The 25,698-nt window shown below is 40.2% G+C and overlaps 2 protein-coding genes across 2 annotated transcripts in view; both read left to right on the forward strand.

Moving 5' to 3' along the window:
* The first annotated feature begins 3,404 nt into the window (after positions 1 to 3,404).
* Positions 3,405 to 12,319, forward strand: LOC146714741 (sialoadhesin-like). The gene is made up of 14 exons (XM_085440370.1): positions 3,405 to 3,410; positions 3,538 to 3,589; positions 4,360 to 4,659; positions 5,486 to 5,749; positions 7,760 to 8,005; positions 8,613 to 8,732; positions 8,892 to 8,907; positions 8,987 to 9,078; positions 9,457 to 9,507; positions 9,626 to 9,688; positions 9,809 to 9,868; positions 11,624 to 11,686; positions 11,767 to 11,829; positions 11,930 to 12,319. Exons 1-14 carry the CDS (start codon positions 3,405 to 3,407, stop codon positions 11,935 to 11,937), a joined length of 1,404 nt encoding a protein of 467 aa, XP_085296496.1. The 3' UTR covers positions 11,938 to 12,319.
* An 870-nt stretch (positions 12,320 to 13,189) lies between these two features.
* The window catches only part of LOC146714742 (sialoadhesin-like), a 40,859-nt gene continuing 28,350 nt past the window's right edge, over positions 13,190 to 25,698 (forward strand). Inside the window, exons 1-3 of the mRNA XM_085440379.1 lie at positions 13,190 to 13,260; positions 14,352 to 14,377; positions 19,244 to 19,477. Of these exons, the coding sequence (XP_085296505.1) occupies positions 13,190 to 13,260; positions 14,352 to 14,377; positions 19,244 to 19,477 (331 nt within the window). The remainder of the gene's footprint in view (positions 13,261 to 14,351; positions 14,378 to 19,243; positions 19,478 to 25,698) is intronic.

Consider the following 25,698-nt stretch of genomic DNA (forward strand, 5'->3'; position numbering starts at 1 on the left):
TTTAAGCTTGATCAGCTGTTGTTAGAATGTATTTAATATTAATTTCTAGTATCAGCTGATGTTTGCTGGAGCCACAGCTGTAAAGCTGCTGGTCATGATGTCTGTTTAGATATGGGGTGAGAGGGAAACATGAAGATGAAACCAGGAGATGTCCTTACTGAACCATCAGAGCTGAACAGGTGATGGAGAAACAGGTTTACCTTTTAGGTGACATGAATGAGTTGAAGTTATGAACTGTTTCTGAGAGATAAATAACACCAGGATCCTTTTTTATGTAGCTGACAGCTGGTAACTGTGCAGGGGCGGGTCTAGCAAAGTTTTGCCAGGGGGCCAGGTAGGGCATTAACAGGGAAAGGTGGGCACAAAGAAATACTTTTCTTTCTTATTCTCATTTAAAATACCTAGTTTTTATTAAATAATTATCTAAATCTTACAACCAAAGTTTTTATCTGACGTAAAATGTATAGAAATCATACATATACCAACAAGACTGTACATCACTGTCACAACAGCATTTGTTTTCATTCAAAGGCTTTATGGCTTTAATACCTGGTGGGCCGGTCTGTAGTAAAAATGCCCAATTTTTTTGTCCCAGTCCAGCCCTGCAGGTTAATACTGGCAGTGTCACCATGCCAGCTGACTGTATTTCATCATCAGCCAGTGTTGTTCTTTATCAATATTACCAAAGTTTACCATAAGGCAGCATAGAAAGTATTTACTTGCTTTCAGGTTTTATTCAAATGTTAGTCTTTTCATTTGTTTCCCCACTTTTTTCCTGTTTCAAAATCAAACACCAGTTTGTGAGAAGATTATCTTCTTTTTTTAACAGGCAGATAAAGTTTTGCATTGGCATTGGCTAATTTGTCAATTGTTTGTTACAAATGTTCGTATTTTAATTTTCAAAAATGTTTTTGCCCAAAACATATGTGCACTATATGTCAGTAAAAATACTATGCAAATATTGCTGTCCTTGAATGCTGAGTAAGCACTGACAAAGCACTGATTGTATCTCTTGTACTTTATCAACGCAGTATCTAAAAACTTTGCACCGTAGTGGTTAAAATCTCATTCTAATAAGAGTTAAAAGTGCATTTGGTTATTAGGTTTATAGGATTATTGAATTATGGTTAAGGGTTGGTAGAATTTTTTTTTTAAACATTATCTGCCAATTAAATCTGCCACCCTTCTCCAAATCTGTGCCCCTACCTGGCCCCCCCAACAAAAATTTTCTAGACACGCCACTGTCGCTGCTGTTTAAATGTTTGAAAAGGAAGATTAGATATAAAAAACGTCAAACATAGACTCAGTCTGCCTTCACATTTGATATGAGGCCAGCACGTATAGTGGCTGTGTCCTGTTTTAAGATCATACATGTAAAATTGTTGTCTGACCTCCGTCGATCCAGCCGCTCAGAGTCCGTGGTTACCATGGTTACTGCATAATCAGCTATAATGTTAACAGCTGGCACTGAGGAAACCTACAGGCAGCATGGGTGTTTATGTTTTTCATTGCAAAAGAACCGTCTGAATGGTTAACTGAAGTTAACTTGGATAAATTATAGTTAAGGGGTATCACAGATAACGCCCACGTGAGCTGTGTGACTGTTCACCACTGAAATCAGCAGGCTATTACTGAAATACACGTGCTATATCATAAACTATGATATAAACAGGGAGGTCCTATTAACATGTTTAGTTTTAAAGGACACCTTCCTGCCTTTAGTCTCCTTCATGAGCAGTATTAGTTTTGTTCTAACCTCCAGAAGTCTGCACGATGTGTTTCATAGTTTGTAACAAGCCTTTGACAGGTAAACATAACATGACCGAAAAAGCAAAAAAAAAAAAAAAAAAAAAAAAAAAAAGAGAGAGAGTGTTGACATAAGACAAAATGCTCTCAATTATGGAGACAGGCAAATGGTTCATTTATGTTTGATGTGTGTTTATTCCTCCCTAAATATCGTCGGTGAAGTTTGCCATGCATGTCAGATTTTCCTGCGCATTTTTATACCTCTGCCAACAGAGAGAGAAAAAAAATCACATTCTAACAGACAGCTGGTGCTTAGAATACAGTTGAATAACTATTAAAAAACAGATGATATTTAGCTGATAGTTCAGTCTAACACATGTGCCACTGAACCATTAAACGTCTGTGAAACTATGCAGTTATGAAACGTAACTTTAACCTCAGCCAAACCGATTTGCTCAGTTGTAAATAAAACAGCGAAGTAAACGTGACCCGACAGACAGAACCTGAGTGAATGAAGTCCAGCGTTTAACCACTGAGAGCTAAAACTCAGCTGAGGTTTCAAAGCTGTGTGCCGGTGATTGGACATCAGCCGCTGATGAAGCTGGTTCGCCTATAAAGTGCTCTGTAAGGAAACAAGCTCCAGCAGCTCTGCGCTCGGGGAAAACACTATATTTACTTATCTTGTGCAGAAAAATGCGCTGACATTGCTTTATATCGAGCACCGGCTGCCCAGTTAAACTGTGACTATCACCAGGTAACGTAGGCGTGTTTCTTGAATTAGCAGCAGGTGTTAAACAGCTGACAGATGAGGAGGAGGATGCATGCAGGTAAACTGAGGGTCTGCTGAGCTGATCGCTGGTTTCGTGAGAAAAATGTCAGCTCGTTCTTTATGTTGCAGAAGCACAGAGACACAAGACCAGGCGGAAAGAGACGATCGTTCGGTGAAAATGAGAATCTGCGAATGCAACATGTGGAACACGGAGAGTGGAATATGTAAACAAACCGGTTAACGTAACCCCCTCGGTGCACTCTGCATGCTAACTGTTAGCAGAGCTAGTGAAATCTCTGAAAACATCTGAGCACTTTTGCAAACATGTTCTATGTTGACAACCTGACCAGACGTACGTCGCGACATTCGCGGCTAAAACACTGTTAAAAGTGTAGCTGGTGACAGAAAAACGGGGTATTTTAAAACTACACCACCACCATTGCTGCCTGTGATTTGATCTGCATTCTGGGATACCTGGCTGCCCCAAGTCTACACAAGCAATCGATTATCTAGGATCGACCTGTTTTGACTTACTTTGCACGGCAACCAATCAAATGTTAGAGAAGCTGCATGGGCAGCGTTAACCCCGCCCCCTGAGTTTGATGGGTGAGGCTGACAGATAAAATTATTTCATGACGAGAGCCAGGCGCCAGGACTGCCAAAATGAAATAAATAAATATATCATTAAATAATTAATTAAATGTGTCAATAATTAATTAAATGTGTCAATAATTAATTAAAATGTGAAATACATAAATAATTAATTAAATGTGTCAATAATTAATTAATTACATGTGTCATAACTATTTATTTAATTAATTAATTCCAATTTTAATTAATTATTGCCACATTTAATTAATTATTTAATGGTGTATTTAATTAATTCATTATGGCAGTCCTTCGGGCCCACCGCTGTGCATGCAAAAGCGGGGAGACAAAAAAGGATTTGTTTTCCCTGTAGCGCCTTCACCGTCTGCGACAATATATATATATATTTCCATCTTTAAATTGTTCTGATTCAGTCATTTTTACTTTTATGTTCTTGTTCTAAACTGAACTGCAGCCAAACCAAAGGCTGAACTGAGAGCTGATAGGACAGCTGTTCCAGTAGGGGGCAGTGTGACCCTGACCTGCTCTGTGAGCCCATCATCATCATCTTTTGGATGGAAATACTACTGGTACAGAGATTGGAAATCTTATCAACCTGTGACAAATGGACAAATCAGTGTCTCAGAGGGAGGACGCTACAGCTGCAGAGGAGGAAGAGGAGAACCAGTTTACTACACAGAGTTGAGTGAGTCAGTTTGGATTGACACAACTGGTGAGTGTAAATGTAACTTCCTACAAAACACTACATCTCATAGTAACTGAACTTTTTGTCATTCATGTGTTTTTATTGTACTTTCTTGAACAGTAACAGCCTCAATCAGGCCTGTTGTGACTCTGCATCCAAACTGGTCTGAGATATACAGAGGAGAGACGATCACTGTCAGATGTGAGATCCATGGAGGAGACACTGAGTGGGATTATGAGTGGGAAACAAACAGCATCAGAAAACCTCCAAATCAAAATGAATACAGGATTAGATCTGCTTCATCATTCAACAGTGGAAACTATCGCTGTAAGGGCAGAATGAAAAGTTCACAGCATGAAACAACAGAGTGGAGTGATTCAGTCACACTGACAGTTTCTGACAGTAAGTCATGTTTGCTTTAAGCTGTTTGAACACTTTGTAAAATGTGTTTCTGTTCATATAGACTGAGATTATTATTCTTTGTATAAACTGAGCTCACTGTTCAGAGACTGTACTACATGTTCACTGAGAGAAAATCTTTGTTGAACAGATGAACCCCGTCCTGTCCTCACTGTGTCTCCATCATGGCTGAGTCCTGGAGCCTCAGTAACTCTGAACTGTGAGGTTGAACATCCGTCTGCAGGATGGAGCTTCTACTGGTATAAAGCTGTTCCTGATCTATCAGAGGAATCCTCCAGTTATGAGCTGCTACCTGATGGCAGTGGGACTGCACAGGACTCCTACATCATTCATGGACAGACACACACAGCAGGATATGTGTGCAGAGCTGGAAGAGGAGACCCAGAGTATCACACTGATCACAGTCAACCAAAGTTTGTCTGGTCTGCAGGTCAGTTTGTTTCTCTCTGTCCTTTCAATGAGCTCATGTTAGGTCATCATTTTTATTCAACAACATTTAGACCATTAAAATCTCATCTCCATGACAACTATTGATGTCTGTGTACATACTGTTTGTACTGATTATTTTTACTTAGTGCACAGACAGGATTTACACAGTTAAGACTCTTTGTTTGGTGCTCAGGTAGGTGTTCAGATAAAAAAGTCAAATATAGTTAATAAAGAAACAAAGATGTCAGCAGGCAGGTTAACAGCTCTGACAAATACAAGACAAACACTGACTACAGATGGACGCTAGAAGAAGACGTCACAAATAACAGCTGCTGTTATTGTTCATTTAAAATATACTTCAAAGGTTTTTAGTTTTGGTCCTGCTGCTGCAAAATATCTCACTGTAGAAGGAATCTGTGAAACAGACAATATCACAGAATTATGACAGAAACATTACAGCAAATGACTGAAGTGTGTTCAGAGTGATCTGTATCAGGTGGATGATGCTGAGAGTGATGACTCAAAGCTCATGATGTCACATGACGTGTACCAAGCTCTACATGAGCTGCCAGCAGGTAAAGCATGTGGGTTAGATCATCTTAAACATGTCAGTATTCGGCTCCTTTGTTTTCCATTGATTTGACTGTCTGTGTGATTCAGGGCTTGTTGTCAGACTCAGTGTTGTCTCACCAAACAAACACTTTATCATATTGAACTATTAAATTTGATTTTCAAAACAAAAGCTTCAAACAAACAAATATTTTCACTGTGATCTTTTGAATCCTAACATCTGTGAGCTTTGTCTCTTCACTGCATGTTGTTTCCAGATGTTCATTCAGCAGCGTCTCTCACAGTGAGTCCTGACAGAGTGCAACACTTCACCTTTGACTCTGTCTCACTGACCTGTGAGGGAAACTTCACTGAGTGGAGAGTGATGACTGTTCCCCAGAGTGATCCTTTATATTATTATAACTGTGAGAGAATGACTGGATCCACATGTAACATCCACACATCAAAGTCAGATACTGGAGTGTACTGGTGTGAGTCTGGATCGGGAGAGTTCAGCAGTGCAGTCAACATCACTGTACAGAGTATGTTATTATACATTTACTTCTTGGATCTGAATGATTTAGACGTCACATGAACATTTGTCTCAGCTTTGCTGTATGTGAAGTAATTCTATGTGGCAAAACAAAAAAAATTCTGACAATTTTAGACAGAAAAGCATCAAAATATTCTAATTTGTTGGTCTCATTTCATTCTATTTTTTCATAATTACGTTTGTAAAAATTTGCAGACAGTAATTTTATATGATCTGTGTCAGAATAAAACTCTACAAAGCTCAACATCTCGGTCATCAGATTAAATGAACTTTTATTGTCTCCATTCAGAAAAATTCAGGCAAACACGTGATGCAAAATAAGACAAACATACAAATGTTTACAATTTCAAGTATAACCATTAAATTATGTCACTGTTAATAATTTGACTCCTGCAGGGAGGATGAAGGGAGCATCCCAACTATATTTCCAGTCCTCTTAATCAAATTTTGAATTTGGGATCTGAGCTTGACAGAAAGTTTGCCAAAACATGTAGTGATATCACAAATAGCAGATTCAACAATCTCCACATAAAATAGTAACATGATGCAATTATACACTCCATGGACCCTCAGCCTTCTAACAAAAATGCAAGTGCTGACGACATGAAGTGTTGATGGTCCACATGATGAACCCACTGTAACTGAACATCTAAGCACTGAAATGTTGTCACTTGTTCAAACGTCTCTCCAGTCATTAAAACCAGGCTCTCAGAAAATCTCTCTGAAGCCAGGTCTGCATGTAGATCATGAGACACGACTCACAGCTTTTTCTCAAAGTGTGCACCAGCTGATGTGACTGAAACAATTGTGTGTGATTGTTTCACAGATGATGGTAATGGTCCTATCCTGGTGAGTCCTGTTCATCCTGTGACTGAGGGAGCTTCTGTTAGTCTGAGCTGCATTTTGAGAACACAAAAAATACTTTCCAATGTGTTTTTCTATCACAATGACAAACTTATTCAAAATGATCCCCGAGGGGAGCTGAAGATCTCTGCAGTGTCAAAGTCTGATGAAGGTTTCTACAAGTGTCAGTACTCAGGAAGAGAGTCAGCACAGAGCTGGATGTCAGTTAAAGGTGAGCAGGATCAAAACATTTGATGGATTTTTATAAATGATTTTTAGCAAAAAGTTGTTTTCATATTTTCTCTTTTATATTTAAACCACTAAAAATCTCAACAACTCTGTCATCAAAGTGTTATTCGTAAAGATAATCATGTAAAAAAGTGCAGTGGTGTCAAAGATCATGCTCCTCGTGCAGCTGTGCTGAAACCACACCTCGCTACTAGAGCAGTCACATATAAACATGAATATCATCATCTAATTTAGTCAGATGCTTGTTAAACATGTGCATTTCAGATTGTGGAGTGGAAACCTTTTCGGCTTTGCAGCAAATGGAATTTGAAATACTTTAAATGTTTGGTTGTTTTTTTCTTTACAGATTTGTTCAGTTTTTAAAAGCTAAAAATCGGTAGCGCATCAACATACTGTAATAAACATGTTCTCATCCTCTCTAAAGCAAACAAGCCATACCTTAACTCATCATCATCATCATCATCATCACAGTCCCGGTTAAAACTTCCACCATCACACTTTCTAAAGAGAACTCAGTCTCATATTTTTCTTCATTGTAATGAGGTTTGGTTGAGTGAAGTTTTTGTGTTCACATGTGACCTTTCTGGGTGGAGCACATTTACTGAGGAGACGTATGGCACTACTGTGACTACATTAATGTAGCATTTGTTGTGCTTCATTCACGTTACGTAAACAATAACCGAGACCTTAAGAGATTAACTTTTTATTTTGCAAATAGCAATTCAAAACAAGTACTATAGAAATTATTTGGTAAAAATAGGACATATACAGTAGATTTTAAATACAAGATCAGATCTTCATCATAAAAAGCATTTCTGTAATCCATCCTTGTTATTATGTCTCAGCTTTTTCTAACAGTGTGCACCAGCTGATGTGACTGAAACAATTGTGTGTGGTTGTTTCACAGATGGTGATGTTCCTAACCTGGTGAGTCCTGTTCATCCTGTGACTGAGGGAGCTTCTGTTAATCTGAGCTGCAGTTTGAGAACACAAAAAATACTTTCCAATGTGTTTTTCTATCACAATGACAAACTTATTCAAAATGATCCCCGAGGGGAGCTGAAGATCTCTGCAGTGTCAAAGTCTGATGAAGGTTTCTACAAGTGTCAGTACTCAGGAAGAGAGTCAGCACAGAGCTGGATGTCAGTTAAAGGTGAGCAGGATCAAAGCATTTGATGGATTTTAATGGATTTCATGCTTGAGAAGGAACATTAGATTGTCTGTTTAAAGGCTTGAAGTCACCTGGATCTATTTTGTCAGAACTTTTTGTAATATTTTGTAATATCTGTATATTGTCAGGTTTAATATTGTTGTGATTCAGGACTCAAGTGCAGGAAGTAATGAGTGAAAGTTTCTTCATCAAACAAAGGTTCATTCATTTAACGCAACATTTTGCAAGCTTCGACTTGGTCAACAAGAACAAAACATAAATGAACTTAAACTTAAGGAGTGAGTCCTACAAAAACATCTTAACTGAGGTGAGAGAGACAGGCCAGAGGAGCGCACATAACAGTGTGAGGGCGGCAGATCTGTGGGAGAGGAGAGAGCAGTTAGGGCAGGAAATCTGAGAGGGAATGAGACAAGACAGAGAGTGTTCATAAAGTGGCTGCACTACATAGAATAAATAAATACATAGAAAATGCAATAGTGTTCCCTTAAAAGCAAATACTGTCAACAGAGTGAGCTGCCTTAGCAGAGATTTGTGCTCTCTGTGTTTGTTTTATACTTTATTAATAATTAATTATTGTTTGTTGTTGCAGTAACTGTGTCAGGAGCTGACAGCTCTTCATCTCCTGTGTGGTTGATGGTTGGACTGGTTTGTGGAGTCTCTCTCATTATTATTCTCCTGCTCTTGTTGTATCGCTGCAGACAGTCCAAGTGTAAGAGCCTCTTCTTTTCATGCTGTGTTAGAGAGTTTATTTGCTACATACACTTTAATTATTCACACATATACATGTATTCTGATCTCATGACACTAAATATCAGTGGAACAATTTATACATGACAAACATCTGTAATAACATTTGTCTCTTTCACAGATTCCTGCTTCACCAGGTTGGTAAAATACTTTTTATTATTATTTTAAACAAACATCAGTTACTTTTGAGTTTATTGTGTTTATTTCCTGTTTTAGGTCGATCCAGTCTGAGAGTCACAGTCCGGGCTCCTCCACAAATCATGGAGTCAACCAGAATGAAACTCATGAGTACGGCTATGTTCAATACGGTCAGCATTTTACCGATCTTTATTATCATCATTATTAATATTGACTTTTAAATCAGTCTTCATTAACAGGAACAGTTTTGAGGGTTAATTTTGTGCTCAGCAGCTTTTCAAAGAACGTTCGTCAAAATCCAGTGGAACAAACATCCAAACAGCCAGCTGACACATGAACATAAAATGAGAAATAAACAGGATTTTACAACCTGATTGTGTCTTTAAGTCGACTGAAAGAATCCAATGTTGTTGTTTAATATCATAACAACACAAACAGTAACAACTTTATGGGTTCATGGTCCGAAAATATCATGAACAGAAATATTTAATCTCTTTTTTATGTTTTTATTAAAATGATTAATGTGACCCTGGTTCGTCTTTTTTTAGGTACTAATCACATCTACGAATCAGTTTCTCATGTCGAAGACAACAGAAATGGTGCAGTATATGTGTTGAAAAGCACAGAGCAGTTACAGATGAAACTTGTTTTTGATTTAATGAAACTAATTCCATGTGACATGTTTACAATCCTGTAACTAAAATATGAACATTTCAGGATTAGATGAACATCAAGATGTCACATACTCTCTTATTAAATTTAAAACCTTTGGAAAGAAGAGTGAGTACATAAAACACATGCAGTTTAAAAACAATAACTGTAAATATAATGTAAAAATACAAAAAATAAAGATTAAAAAAAATTATTTTCTTGTGTCAAATAACCTGATCATCTTCACAGGGAAGCATCATGAACCAGAGCAGAGTGCTGTTTACTCTGAGGTGAAGACGGGAGCTGCAGGTACAGTCACAACAGTCTCATTCAGTGTTTCTACTGAAATGTGTCATTTCATTATGTTGCAGGTTATTATAGGTCAACATGGAGTTTAGTTATTCCCTTACCAAGCTTAGCTGCTACATATCAGCAGAGTTAATTTGCAGTCATTTAGGTTTTGGTGGGTTAGTCATTAAGTCAGGTGTATTTGTTTAACATGATACTGTGTTGTTGTTGTCATTCAAAGCACTCAAACACAGACACACTGGAGAAGTTGAACAGATTTATTGAGTGATTCAGAAACACAGCAGGTCAGAATGTTTGCAAAGAACGAAGAAAACTCAAAACAAACTTCTTCCACAGTTTGAGTTCAGTCTCTTCCTCAGATCACAGGTTAATGTCACCAACAGGTTTGTTGGGTTGCCTTTCATTAAAGTGTCTTGATGCATGCTCAATCATCCAGGCAAGTGAAGCCCAAAAAGTCACCAGGACGCTACAACACAGAGTAAACACCATCCCCACAGACACAGCGTCCAGGGAAGCAGAAAAACATTACATCAAGAAGGCCCTGAGTAAATGTGGTTATCCCAGCTAGACATTTGTCAAAGCTGGGAAGGCACCTAAAGAAAGCTCCAGCTGATCCAGGAGAGAAGGACAAGCGCTGCCTAAGTGAAAACCTGTAGTGATCCCATTTGTGTCAGGAGTATCGGAACAGCTGAGACACATTTTCTCTAAACACTGCGTCTCTGTGGCTTTTAAACCCCAAAACACGCTGCGCCAAAAATTGGTATGTCCAGATGAACAGAATCAACTTTTTGGGGCTTTCATTAAAGTCTTTAATCAGGGAGGCAAAAAAGTCAGCTTTTCAGCTGGATTTACTGAATCACAGCATCCACTGATTCTGAACCAGAGCACTGATCACAAAACCAAACACAAACAAATAAAGCATATAATCTGAGTGCGGTGCACCACTAGAAGCACAGCAGAGCTTGAGCACAGCTGTTTAAGCTGGTTGTTTGATACAGGAAAGTATCGGATGTGCCAATAGCATGGAAAGTGTGTGTGGAATAAATGTAGGGCATATAAATATGAGTAAGTGATGAAAGTAGGGGATGATGCAACATCTGAAGAAAGCACAGTGGAGTTCACAGTCAAAAGTTTCAGTTGTCCAATCACTGTGAATTTATGAACTGAAATGATCATTTTTGTCCTTCACAAGACTTGGAAGACTTTGTACTGTGTTACTGCTTCCTCATTTGGACTTTCAGGCACAGGATGGAGAGAAGTGCAACACTGACCGGGGCATTACCCCTCTCCTCACTTCCACACTATATCTGAAATCAGTGATAGCACTGAGTAGATTAGTTACATTAGGATAACAGTCAGGTGATTGAATTACATGATTATTACTAGTTGATTAAGATTTTTGTTTTGCCCCTGCTAATTTCTTTAAATAAAATATCCTGTGTTCAAAAGTCTAAATTGTTAACTTTTTGTGTAACAGTAAAGGCAACTTTAACTGTAAATACATCTCATACATAATTCTTACATGCTGCTCTTAGCACTTAAAGTAGTCTGTTCTTTTCTTGGCAGCTAAAGTAATAATCTAGTGAAACTACAAAGAGCGTGAATCATTAAGGGGAGCGTAGCATTAATGCTGTTAATGGCTGTGGCTGACAAATCAGGGTTGATCTGCAGAGTTTAAATCCACCTCTACATCCAACAGCTCTGTGTCATATATCTGCTGATCAAATGCATCCTGAGCTCTGACTTCTCTTTTAGAGGACAGTCTGATGTATGCTGAGGTCAAACACCCCAAAAAAGGAAAAGCCAAGAAGAAAGCAGGTAAACAAAGTCTGCCATCACCTCCAGTGAATGTTGTTCAACATGTTTATCTGGTCTTAAAATCTTATTTCCACTCACAGGAAAATCAAGTCCTGCAGCTGATGAGGCAGTTTATTCTGAAGTCACGTTAGGAAGCTTTCCTGGTAATTATGCTGCCATGCAGGACGAGTTATTCTTCAAGTTATTAAATGGTGAACATCCTGAAACTTGGACATTTGTGTTCTTTGTGTGTTTGTCTTACAGGTCAGTGAGGAGAGCTGCAGCAGCAAAGCCAAAAAGAAGCATTTAATGAATCCACTGTTGCTCCTCTGCTGCCCAAATATCAGACACGCTCACTTTTTAGTGTTTATTAAGATGATATTGAATAATAATATGATATAGATTTGGTACTATCTTTTAGCATAAAGCACACAGAGGTGTGTCCTTGTTTCAGATCCATGCTCTTCATATTCACCTTTTATTCATTGTTGAGCTTTAATATCAAACTTTGAATGTATCCTGTTCCAACAGCAGTGAGAAAAAGTCTCTGATTTTTAGTAGCTGATAGCAGCAACTTAAAGTCAGCAGAGTTACATCAGGAAGTGCTGCTATGGACACAAACAAATACTTTTACTGTCTGAGTTTAAAGATCTGCATCACGTAAAAATGAATTATTTGGTATAAAAACATGAAAAAGCTGTTTTTCTTCCTTTTCTTTTTGCAGTATAAACATATTCTTTATGGTGACGAAGTGTGTGAATACCGCAGTGTGTGACGTCTCTTGGTGCAGCAAATTACATTTTCTGTTGAAAGTAAAAAAACCTGAAAACAGTCGGAGTCAGAGCTGAAAATGTGTGTTTTCAGTGTTTTGTTTCCTGCCTGAACACAGAGGTGGTGTTCAGTGAGATATTTTGTTGATTTTACAGCGCAGTGTGCCGCTCTCTTTTTGCTGATAGGAGTGAATGGAGCTCACTCACCAGTCTCGCTCTCTCGCTTTCTCTCATCATTAAAATAAGATATTTATATATCTGTATAATGTTTATTTGGTTACACTTTGGACTGCAATGTTTAAGTGGTTGGAGAGTCTACATTAGTTTTCACAAGCCACAGCAAAAATAATAACAACACAGAGGGTATCACTTCCTTTTAAATATGTGCGTGTAATTAATTGAAGCAGTAGCATCATAAGCATTAATTCAGTGATTACAAGGCCCAGCCCAAAAGACTCTGGTTGGGAATACCTGCGCCTGGCAATACCTAAAAGCAGCAGGTACGCCACCTGCAGAAACTGGGTTGCTAAAACCTCGTTAAGTCGTGGTCACGTGATCTGGGTGTTTTGAACCAGGCTTCGGAGCAGTGTGTTGAAACATCTGCGCTAAGCAAGTTCAGCACAGTGTTGAAATGTTTGAACTTCTCATCCCTAGTGATATCGCTGGAATAATAATAGATAAATGTGGGAAGGGTTATCCGATAGTGGTCTTATCTCACACTGAAGTTTCACAAAAACAAGGGGAGCTCGTGGCTATGATGAAGAAAGTCCACTCAACACTCAACAAGCACAAAAAAAGGGATGGGAAGAAACTCCTCACACTGAGGTGAGTGATTATTGCTACTGTCACCAAATACAATACAAAACACAACTGCTGCCCGCAGCTATATGATCAGCACCATATGAACAGAGGTGCTAAGTTAGCGGTCACACCCACATGTGCGCGCACACATTTGAGTTAAAATCTGTTTCTAAAGTTGTTTTAGCACAGTGACGTCAAAGTTTAAGATAAATTTGAGAACTCAGGTTGAAGCAGGATTCATCCACTTTGTATTCTGTAACCTGTGCGCTACATGTACAGAAAAACATAAATCATTATTTAAAACAATTAGATCCTTCTCTCACCCTCCCTCATTGGCTGGGCTCGTTTCTGAGCTGTTAAGCAGGTAATTATTGAAATGAAATGACTGCATCTTTTTAAATTAGCGCACTGTTAGCACAACTTTCCAATTTCAGTTTTACAAATGCATCATCATGCTAATTTGGCCCCCAGCTTTAAGTACAAAACTGACACTTTGCCTCTTTGGTGAATGTGGAAAACAGATTTTTGATGCCTAAAGAGCTGCTTTGCACCCACTGTTAGTTAATCAGGAGATATCATGATGATAGTTTGATCATTCATTTATAACTTTTTATTGCATGAAATATGAAATGTTACTCTTTACCTGGTGTGTAAACACTGGGAACCCCCAGATTAGAACTAGACCTACTGCAGTGTGAGGGATTCAGGGTCCCCTAATCGAGTCCTTATTATAAACTTCCTCAAAAAGGAACATTTTAAGCCTAATCTTCAGTTTTGGCCACATTTCATTGACTCGTTTTTTTAGTGACTGGTCTGCTATATTATTCATCTTCAATCTGAGCATCAGGAATAAAGGTGATTGAATGTAACATGGTTGTTGGTGTCAGACAGGCTGGTCTGAGTTATTTGAAAATCTGCTGGGATTTTTCCACACAACCATCTCTAGGGTTTACAGAGAAGAGATCAGAAAGGAGAAAATCCCCAGTGAGTGGCAGTTATCTGGATTAAAATGCCTTGTTGATATCAGGATTCTCCAAATACAAAAACACTCCCTCCACAGCTTTTACAGAACTATTTATAAAAAGTCTCTGAGTTCTCCAGCTCCACTTCTCAAGATTAGGGGACATAAAGCAGAAAACAGGTAAGTAATTTTTACACACAGAAAGGCAGTCTTGACTTACAAGCCATGGTTACACTGACTGTTTGTCTTACAATGACACTGCATCAACTGAAGCTCTGTAGCCCAGAGGTGGAAACTCTCCTGACAGTAATAATATAATAATAATGAGAGCAAAATGAAATTCTCACTGTGCTCTTTGTCTGTCTTGATAACTCTCTGCTGTTTTCTGAAGACTTAAAACTATGTATCTGCTACATAGAAGACTTTTGCATGTATTTCCTGTTTTCTATGAGGCCCAGCCACAAATTGTGACATCTTTCAGTAGATTAAAAATAAAACTGTGGCAGAATAGAGAGCAACCAAAAGTGTTGGGCAAGTTACTTTGATACTACTTTCAGTTACTGTTGGTTTTGGGCAGCACGGTGGCATGGTGGTTAGCACTGTTGCCGCAAAGCAAGAAGGTCCTGAGTTCAATTCCACCATCAGGTTGGGGTCTTTCTGTGTGGAGTTTTGTTCGCATGTTCTCCCCGTGTTCACGTGGGTTTCTTCCGGGTACTCCGGCTTCCTCCTGCTGTCCAAAGACATGCAGCTTGTGGGGATAGGTTAATTGGTTAATCCAAATTGCCCATAGGTGTGAATGTGGGAGTGAATGGTTGTCTGTCCCTGTGTGTGAGCCCTGCGACAGACTGGCGACCTGTCCAGGGTGTAGCCTGCCTCTTGCCCTATGACAGCTGGGATAGACTCCAGCGCCCCTGGAAAGGATAAGCAGAAGCGAATGGATGGATGGATGGATACTGACTTTTATTAAACCTCCAAAAACATGAACATTTATCAGGTTCAGTTTGTGTTCAGCAGTTTTTCAAAGAACATTTAAAGATCTTACAGTCCTGGTTTTGACTCACACAGTGTTTGTTTTTGCTCTGATCTTTAGTGTAACTGTAATAAAATGATTAATGTGAGCCTGGCTTGTTTTTTCTTTAGGTACTGCTGACATCTATGAATCAGTCATGTACATGTAGTGTTTCATGTCCCCTTTAATGCTGAACACCTGATGTGACATTTCCACATATTAATTCTGCTCAGTACCTGATTGTTTTCCATGTTTTCCATCCTCCATCTTCCAGTTTTTGTGATTTGGTTCATGTAAACATTTCTGATGGTTTTATTTTCATCAAAATATTTTAATTTGCACTTAAGTTTGAACTCTTAGAGATTACACTCACTTTGTTTTCACAGACTTGTGACCATGACACAAAACTACAGACAGAAGTGAATAAAATCTCAGTGTTACTGGTTTAGAAATGCTTTACGATAATAAAAAATACATCATTTAGAGTCAAAATATCATAAATTGTAACAAATATAACTGTTATCTTCGGGTTAATCACAGTCAAATCATCATCTGCATCAATGAATGTCAGTGAGGCGTCCTGAAAGTCGTCACGTCTCCTGTTCAGTGACCGTCTCTGAGAATCACTCTCCTCTCCAATCAAATCACTTTTCTTCTGTTTATCCTCTGAGTTGCTCTTTGATGGTTATGAATCATCGCTCTTCTTTAAACTGTGAAGTCGTTGCTGTTCTTGGGAGACATTTCTCTTTTGTTCTGGTATCAAATTGCTTCGTGTTTGCTGAGCTTCACCATCTTTCTGTTCACCTGTCAAACTGTTGCTCATGTTTCCAGAGCAGCTTTTCTTCTGCTCAGACTTTAAAAAAAAAGTTCACTCAGTTTTGTTTTGTCGATTTGCCAAATTGTTGCTCAGTTATTGAGAATCACTTGTTTTCTGTTCTGTTGCCAAACTGTCTGTCAGTATATAGACAAAACCAAAAACCAACTAAATAAGCAGACAAAAAATACATATTCCAATCACCTGGATCACCTGTTGAGAAAGAAAAAAGAAAACAAGCAGAAGAGAACAAGAGTAATAGAATAAACAACATCACAATGATATATGGGAATATGACAGTAAATACTAAATATTAAACATTATTGTGCAGCACATAAGATCAACAGAACACAGTGTGCTTTGAGGTAGGAGCCAAAAAGGGTGTAGTTTGTATGTGTGATCACCCGTGTGTACACCTGTGAGCATGGACGCGCTTGTTTTTAAAAGGTTCCTTCATGTAATAATCTGCTAGAGGGTGTGGGGGGGCCACAGCCCCGTCCTCCAGGGCATGAAGCAGGTATGGAGGAGATCAAGACTCCAGACATCCAGAGGCCCCCAGAACACAAGAGACCAAGGAAGACCAACAGAGGGGCAGCCGCGCCACTGTCCCAGAAAGAGCTGAGGAGAGTCCCAGGTGAGGGGTCACTCAGCAGCCGCGGAGCAGAAGCCAGAGGGAGTTGCAGAGACGTGCCCGTGAGCTCTGCCGGCAGCCAGCTGCGCCTGAGTGACCGAGCCCCAGGCCGAGAGGCCGGGGGCACCCCACCCCCGAAGTAGCCCGAGCGAGCCCCAGGCTCCAGGCCCCGATAAGCAGCCACCAAGGAGTGAGCCGGTGTGTACCTGGACGCCCACCCCCAGACACAAAGAACCACCAATGCACCGATGTCTGAGGGAGTCCGCCACTGGCAGGGGAAGTGGTGGTGGGTGGAGATAGACCTCCAAACCTTGGAGGGCCTGAGATGTCCCCAGAGAGGTGGCGTCTGATACCCAACCTGACATATAGACACAGACATACAGGCACACACATATACAAACATCCATTCCCACCCTCATGCTCTCATATGCACTTACTCCACACTCAACCAACATGGAGACAGACATAAAGAGACGCTGTACACACGATCACACTCCCCAAGCGTACTCTACGAACCGGGTCTAGGTACCCTTGCCCCTGGAGGGGGGAACTGCACCCAGACCCAGGTGGTGTTACCCTTTTCCCTGCGGTGGGGAGAAGCAGACCGCCCCGACTCCGCAGCAGCAGGGAGGCCCCACACTCCAGACTGCACTCGGACGGCCAACTCCTCCTCCTCCTAGTCCTAGCCCCCCCGCTCCAGCAGGCCGCAGAGAACGGGGGTGAGAGAAGACTCCAAACCTCCCTCCACCCGCTCATTGTAGTGTTGATGCATGTGTGTTCTAAGGTGCATTTATTGATTTTCTCCTTTTCTGTTCAGAGTCACTCATCTTCTGCTCAGTCTAAAGTCAAGAATGTCTCTCTGTCCTCTGTTGTCTTTATTCTGTTTTCTTCTGTCCAGATGTCAAACTCCTTTAATTTCATAGACCTTCATCTCTGTATGCTGATCAAACTCTTCCTCAGATTCTTACGTTGCTCCTTTTAGTTTTTAACTTTCCGCTGTTTGATGAGAAAAACTTTCTAAATCTGTTGGATTTAAGTCAACCCTGCTGGTAAACAGAACCTGTTACTGGAAGCAACCACACAGACACCAGTGTACATTTTACTTGCAGGGGGAGCATTGGAGAGCACTGCTGCGACTGTACAAGCAACTCCAACTCCTCTGTGTCCGCTTCACTCTTTTATTGACAGCAGAGGTTACACATAATTCAGTTAACCACGTGACAGTTTTAAGGCAAGCATGTGTGTGTGAGCAATGTATACGCCTGTGTGTGTGCACGCGTGTGTGTGTGTGTGTTTCCAGCTATACTATACATAGACACGTGACCTTTCAATTAACTTAAACCGTGTGTATGAGGTATGCAGAAAAGCAGAAACAAGCACTTTGCTAAACTATAAAAACAGGAACTTGTAATAAGTCATGTCTCAAACAAACATTTAAAGGTGTGAAGTCTTGCACTTTAGAAGAAACTGAACATGGTGCTTTCCTAATGTATAACATAGCTCATCTCTGGACTAAGCTGCACTCTAAATAAAGAAAGCACATTTTGTCAGCACAGACACAGATAAAGGAAATAGTAGAAGGTTGAAAATAAATCCTCTGACTGTCTGACTTCTTCATAATTATAGCCATATTAGGACACATAAAGGCGATGATTCTATATCTATATATTTTAGCACAAATGACAATATAAAAAATATCAATGCCAACAGAATCGGCCTCTGTTTAGTTTTTCTGTTCATTTGTCCAGACTGACACTTCTTTTGCTCTAAGAAATAAGAACACAATGATCGGGACGGTGTAAGCTACAACCCTATAATCACTTTCTGTCACCGACCTCTCAGCTAAACCTGTGTAGAGTCATCCAATAATAACAACTGGGGTTGCCACGATTCGTTGACTAGTCACGATCAGGTCAACTAGTGTTCAACACAAAAACAAGAAGAAGCCGTCTCCAGTATCGTAGCTGTGTCCAAATTCAGGGGCTGCATCCTTTGCAGGCGCATTTGTAGGTCGATAACGTTACAGCAACGCAACGAAGACTGTCCAACCTCGAAGACTCCTCCAAATGTGTCCTTTTCCCTAGATTGAAAGGATGGGTCGGGTGTATTCTTTGTGGCCCCACCTAACCCAGAATTCATAGCGCGGCCAATTCTAGTTTCCAACAATGGCGGCAGCTACTTTGTTTTAATATTATTCTTTCTTGGTCACAAAATAAATGTTTAAGATATTTTCAGTCGAGAATGTAGCTGTGTAAACTTCAAATATCTGCTCGATTTATCAGGACATTACATATTTGCAAAAGTGCTCCGACGTCTTCGGAGACGTCTGTCACCCTCCAGCTCCTTAGCTGACTGGGAGGTCGAGACTCACGTTTTCAAAACCCCCGCAGTCTTTCACTACTCAGGTTAAACATGACGTATACAGTAAGTCACTTAGATAACTTACAAATGTTGTAAAACAAGTGTTTTATGGAAGCCCGTTTCCGCCAAAACAAAGACTGTTAAACGTGGTGGGAAAGGGTCGACATCTATTGTAGATGAGCTGGTTTTCATTGAGCCTGATCCTTTGCCTCCCTGTGCTCCTGCTCTCAGGGCAGCTGCGGTCCAGCCATCCCATGCACTTAGTTCCTCGGGTGAGGGGGGCTAGGGCCCAGTTGATCCCTGCTCCTGTTCCCAGGCCGGCTGAAGTTCTGCTAGTCCCTGCACCCATACCTGTTCCTCGGGTGTGGACAGCAGCTGCCCAGCCGTCGCCGGTGCCTGTTCTGGTTCCCAGGGTGAGGCTAGCCAGGACACAGCCTACCTCTGCACCCGTACCTACACCCGCGGGTGGGAGCGGCTAGTTCCCAGCATGCCCCTGCACCTGTATCTGACCCTGCTGGAGCCTCAGGTGGGCCCATCCAGCAGTTTTCTTCAGGCTCCGTAGGCTCAGAAAACCTAGCTCAGCCATCTGCTCATCCAGCACCTCACCCACCATTTTAAGATGGCGAAAGATGTATCCTTAGGCCCCCTCCTAGGTTCAGAGATGGTCTTTCCCTTTTCACGTAAATGGCCTCCTTGACTCCGCGCTCAAACCAGCGTTCCTCCCTGTCCAGGATGTGTACATCCTCATCATTGAAAGAGTGTCCACTGGCCTGTAGGTGTAAATAGACTGCAGAGTCCTGGCCTGATGAGGTAGCTCTTCTGTGTTGTGCCATCCGCTTCGCCAGAGGTTGTTTGGTTTCCCCGATGTGTAAATCCTGGCAATCTGGTGTTTAGAAAAAATGTGTCTCAACTGTTCCGATACTCCTGACATATATGGGATCACAGGTTTTCGCTTGGGCAGCAGTTGTCCTTCTCTCTCTCCTCCTCCATTCCCCAACTCTCTGTGAATGGTACTCATGGCCATTGATCAGTGGTCTTTGATCAATGGTTGTTGATCAATGGTCATAAGAATTTGCATGATTAAGGAATTGACCTCCCAGCCCATTGTTCCTTCAGTGGGCTGGTTTCAGTCATTATGCAAATGTACTGTTTATAAGATTTGGGGAAACCTGCAGTCAGCTGAGACTGAAGAAGTCACTTGGATGAGTGACGAAACGTTTCTCCCACAAAACGCTACGTCCAGATGAACTTTTGGAGATTTACTTTCCTGGATGATTGAGAATGCATCAAGACGGTCATTGTTTGTATGAATGAGCATATCATTTCTTATACAATACACAGGTCACAACACTGATATCACAAATATGCTGTTGTAATTTTTATGTTTGTCTGAAACGGGTCTCTGTTGTAAATGAGACATTGAGTATCAGTTACTGTACTGCAGGTGACGGCAATTCAGCACTAAGAGACACTTTTCTCATAAATTTGCCACTTTAATGTCGAAAAATGTTCCCTTCTTGTTTTCCTCACAGAAATGATGAATAAAAAAAAAAACTTACTGGAATAACCGACACACAGATGAAACAGTATTACTATTACTTATATGATTTGCCATGATAAAAGCATTTGTAACGCACAAACCTGCCCAAAAGCATTTGTCCACATTGTGTCAGCATCTCTAAAATGAGTTGAGATACGTGAAAATGTCTGAGGCCACATTTGAACTTTGGGTCTTTATTGGAAAATAAGCAAATTATCACAAAGTCACTGAGTCTTTTTCTGCAGCCATGAAAGTTTAAATGGTTTCTTTTCAGTCCTTCAGGCTCAGAGCTGATTCATGAGGAGCCAAACTGACTGTAATGCTGATTGGTCCAAAATAATTACATTCTAATTAAAGTTTAGCTAAAAAAAACTATAATAAGTCAGCTGGTACTTCATTAACACAAGTTTTCAAAACAGAATGAGACAAAGAGGCCTACTACACCTGCTGCATGGCCTTTTATTACCCAAGCACTTCCCACTAACACTCCCACTATTCCCAGCACTGCTGAACCTCTGAGGGACCTCAGAAATCCCAAACACTACATTATGTTGTTGATTCTTTACTTTGTTGTTGTTTGTTTGTGTATATAAAGGCTTACAAGCTAATCTATAAACCCATACCTGCTATACTATACTATGTTGAGGGGGTGTAAAATCATCTGTGACTAACATTCACACACATTCATACTCCAATGGATGCATCTGACAGCAACGTGCGGTTAGTATCTTGCTCAAGGATATTTGGCATGCAGACTAGAGCAGACAGTGATCGACCATCGACCTTCCAATTAGTAGATGACCTGCTCTGCACCTCACAGATCAACGTCACACAGGTGTTGGTGTGACGTTGGGTCGTTGCTGTGGCACAGAGACCCTCAGAAACAGGGTTGGTAACTCATTTTCCTGAGCAGCCACATGAGAACCAAGAACTGTTGTAAAAGCCGCACAAATAAGCTGAACTAATTTCTGCTTAGGGCTGCCACAAACGATTATTTTGATAGTCGACTAGTCACCGATTATTTTTGCGATTAGTCGACTAATCAGATCATCATCCATTGGACGTACAGCGTACAGCTTATTGCACCAGCAGCATCTGGTCTTATATAACTATCATTAGCTTACAGCTTGAAGTGTTTGTGCTAACTAAAAATAAAGACAAGATGATAGTTTATTAATTTTTAATGAAATTTGCAGATTGTTTCGGTGAAGTTTAATAAACTCCTTGCTTTCTAAAATATAACAGGACACCGGAGTATATTCTCCAGCGTCTCACACTTCTGATAATCAGCTGTCTGCTTGACAGTTTTAGCTGTGCAAAAACTATAACTTTAATCTCAGCCAAACCGATTTACTCAGGAACAAATAAAATACTAAAGAAAGCCAAACAATAACATTTTTAAGTTATCTAAGTGACTTATATATATATGTTTAACCTGACTAGCGAAAGACGGCGGTGGGTTTGAAAACGATTTGCCGGGAGTCCGGTGTTCTCACGGCTCTAGTTAGCCTTGCCCCCGCCTAGCTAACGAGCTAGTGGGTAACAGACGTCTCCGAAAACGTCGGAGCACTTTTGAAAATATGTGGTGTCTTGATAAACTGAGCAGATATTTGAGGTTTACACAGCTAAATTCTCGCCTGAAAATATGTTAAACGTTTATTTTGTGACCCAGAAAGAATAATAAGAGTAAAGTTAAAACTAACTAGCTGCCGCCATTGTTGACAACTGCGCTGGGCTGCGCTATGAATTCTGGGACACAGCTTCTTCTTCTTCGGGGTTTAACGGCAGCTGGCATCCTTGTACATGCAGTGCTGCCATCTTCTGTTTCAGTCCGTTATTACACTCTTAAATCCTACTACTCATTCCTGCGTCCTTTGTGATCTTACAAAGCTTCAAACGATGCGTCGACTATTAAATTAGTCGTCGACGATTTTAATAGTCGACATAATCGTGACTAGTCGACTAATCGTGGCAGCCCTATTTCTGCTAAAACTTAATTTGATCTTTTTATAAACTGTCGCTTCACAGTTTATTGTTATTGCACTGGACTGTTTTAGGCAGCACTGCCAACACGTGTCCGAATACACAGTATATAGTCAAACTCAACAACTTGAAAACTTGATGAGATGTTGAGCATCAAACGCGGGACTCTGAATGTTCATAATAAAGGTGACTCTATTTACAGAAGTGACACCAGGTGCTTTATACCATGGTGAAGGGAAAGGGAGCTCCAGGGAAGCCAGGGAAGGGAAACACATCCAAATCAGAAACACGACAAACAAAGCAAGAGAGAACCATGGTTACAGTAACTAAGGTAAATACAACAATCCAGCAAAGCCTACCGCTCAGCTCAGCACCACCCAGGTGGAGAGGACAGCAGGAGAGAGAGAGAGAGGAACAACAACAGCACTGACAGGAAGTCAGAGAGGACTGGAGGACCATGACATCTGTTTCTGCATTAAATTTAAAGACATTAAGATCAAACCGCAAAAATGACAATACAGAATAGCTACAGTGCCGATATGTGTGTGAAGGGTTGTTGGTGGTTACTGTCTGTTCTGCCACAGGTTTATTTTTAATCTACTGAACGGCCTCATTTTCGTCTCAGCCACATGCAAAAGAGGAAATGCAGCCTGTGGTTTGAGACAACAGTTTTGTGTGTAGCAGTGTCTTATTTTAAGCCATCAGTATCCAGCAAACATAAGGTCCTAAAGCACACGGCACTTTATTGTCCTCTTCATACACCGATGAGGACAATACTTTAGAATATTAACATGTCAGTAAGATGTAAAGTTTTAATGATTGAGACCATGAACATATGCAGAAAGTGTTTAGACTCTGACCTGTAGATCAGACTGTGACAGGAAGGATCACTTCTCAAAATGATGGAAAATATTGTGTAAACATTGTTATTTGTATAACTGCAAGTTCACACAGAGCTGCACTGAAACAAACCCCAATGATCTTTTGTTGTTTTCTTCATTAGCCGGCAGAGTTAAAATGAGGAAGAACATTTACTATAGAAACTGTGCTTTAACTGCTACATTAACTAAAGTAAAATAAAAAAAAATTACACATCTTTACTGTAACAGTGTCAGAGCTGACAGGTGGGGAGGTCCAGACTAGGAAGAAGAAATTAGAAGAAGGAAAGAGATTTAAAAAAAAGAAAAAAGAGGAAACGACACAGAAAACAAACAGAACCTGAAAGAGAGCAGAAGGAAGACGGAGGGCTGAGGACAGGGCCCAGAGCTGTGATCACATGCACATAATATACAAGGACAAACCACCGTCCACATCAACCCACTGCTCTAAAACACTTCAAAAACTCTGGTGTGAATGTGGTGTCGTCTTATTCTTGTTATCAAACCTCAGTAAGTGTAAAGGGGAACTGGAAGCTTGGTCCAGTTATAAGTCAATAGTCCAGTCAATAGTGGTTTGTTGCAATGCTTTGTGCATTTTCTCAGAATGATTTAACCTGGTCTTCGGAGGTTAAAGTTGCTATGGCAACATGAGTAAAAATAAAGGTAAAAGTCTTTCAGGAATAATTATGATAAGATCCGTCTACAGTCATGTTGTAGGTAATACACCACAGTATCTTCTGATCTATTAGTCTACACATCACTGAATCATTTGGACAGATTAACATTTGTGGAATCACACAGTGTTTAAGTCTCAGTTATTTATTTATGTTGACTGGAAAGTGTAAGTTGACACTTTTGTGATCTCAATAGAGATTTTGTGATGACCCACAGGTAAGTCTCTGTGTTCCTGTGATCAGTTATCTGTAACTCAGTTTTCTTCGTTTGTTACCATCGAGGCCTGAAACTATCAGCTTCATACTAAAGGTCACCTTTGTTTGGTACTCTGAGTCCTGCTTTGCATGGGTGGCTGTAGCTCAGGCGGTAGAGGAGATCATCTACTGATCAGAGGATTGTTGGTTCAATTCCTGGCTTCCCCTAGTCTGCTTATCACATTGGGCAAGATACTAACCCCAAATTGCTCTCCGAGGCATCCATTGGAGTGTGAATGTTCGTCAGAAAGCACCAAGAAAAATGTGCTAGTATGAATGGGTGAATGCACGAGTTGTGTGAAGCGCTCAGAAGAGTAAAATAAGTGCTGTATAAGAACCATTTAGCATGTGGGTCTGCTTTTTGAACTGACTCTGGACACAATCACATGATCTGTGTTGGTAACATGTGGTGTTCAACACAAACATCATTATTACAGTGTTTCAATCATTGTTTCACATCATCGGTTTGTTTTATTTTATTGTGTTTACATGTAGTCAGAGGCTGAGGTCAGTGTGCATCTGCACATACATGTCAAAGCAAGACAAAGAACAGTCTGCAGAATAAATGAGTTCCTGCTTTACTTTGAAATGACAACAGATAATAAATATAACTTTGAATTTATCTATGAATTTAATTGTTCTTTAGTTGGTGAAACATAAAGGTCTTTAGTCTCACTTCAGCCACACACTGAGTCATTTCCTGTGTTTGGGTCTCCACAAAACTTAAAACCAGAATTTAACCACAAGGTGGAAACTTTCACAGGTCTGAGGTCAAAGGAGCCTTTTCACTATATTACTGCATGATGATGTTTCAGCTAAGAGTCAAATAAAATAAAGACATTTTAATGCAGCCTAAAGCAATAATTTAATTTAAAACAATCAAAAGGAGAATTTTTTTTTTTTTTTAAAGGCTTTAGTGAAAATACAGGCACCAAAGTAGAAAAGCTGTTTTGGTATATTCACTCTCAGTGACTCCCAGTCTGCAGACACCTGCCAGGAGACAAATATTAGTGGATATTGCACCCAAAAAATACCCCAAACGGGCAAAAGAAATATCCTGACATGAAGCAACAGCTTTATATATTACAGAGAAAGGAAACAACACAACACAAGAAACAAGCTTCTATGTTTGCAGTGGACAGGAAATATAAACATATCAACCAACTGCTGCGGTCAAAGCTACAGGAGCTGTTTGAGTTTTGTGTGAAAGGGCAGGAAGCACAGAGAGACCAATCAGGAAAAGCTGTAGAAAAACTCTTGTTGTATCTATATTAAACACAACTTCTCTTTATCTGCAAACTAAAACTGTTTGATTATCTGAGGATCAGAGTGCAGCAGGCTGGATGTGACGATGGG

Source organism: Copadichromis virginalis, linkage group LG3 (assembly GCF_057382275.1).
Source record: "Copadichromis virginalis isolate Kocher_CV1m ecotype Utaka linkage group LG3, C_Virginalis_male_GT1.1, whole genome shotgun sequence".
NCBI classification, from domain to species: Eukaryota; Metazoa; Chordata; class Actinopteri; order Cichliformes; family Cichlidae; genus Copadichromis; species Copadichromis virginalis.

What these genes read in the sequence shown, in the direction of transcription:
- LOC146714741 (XM_085440370.1), top strand. An exon ending in AAAGTTTGTCTGGTCTGCAG is followed by an intron (nt 4,660 to 5,485) that starts GTCAGTTTGTTT and finishes TGTTGTTTCCAG; the next exon opens with ATGTTCATTCAGCAGCGTCT. An exon ending in AAAAGCCAAGAAGAAAGCAG is followed by an intron (nt 11,687 to 11,766) that starts GTAAACAAAGTC and finishes TTCCACTCACAG; the next exon opens with GAAAATCAAGTCCTGCAGCT.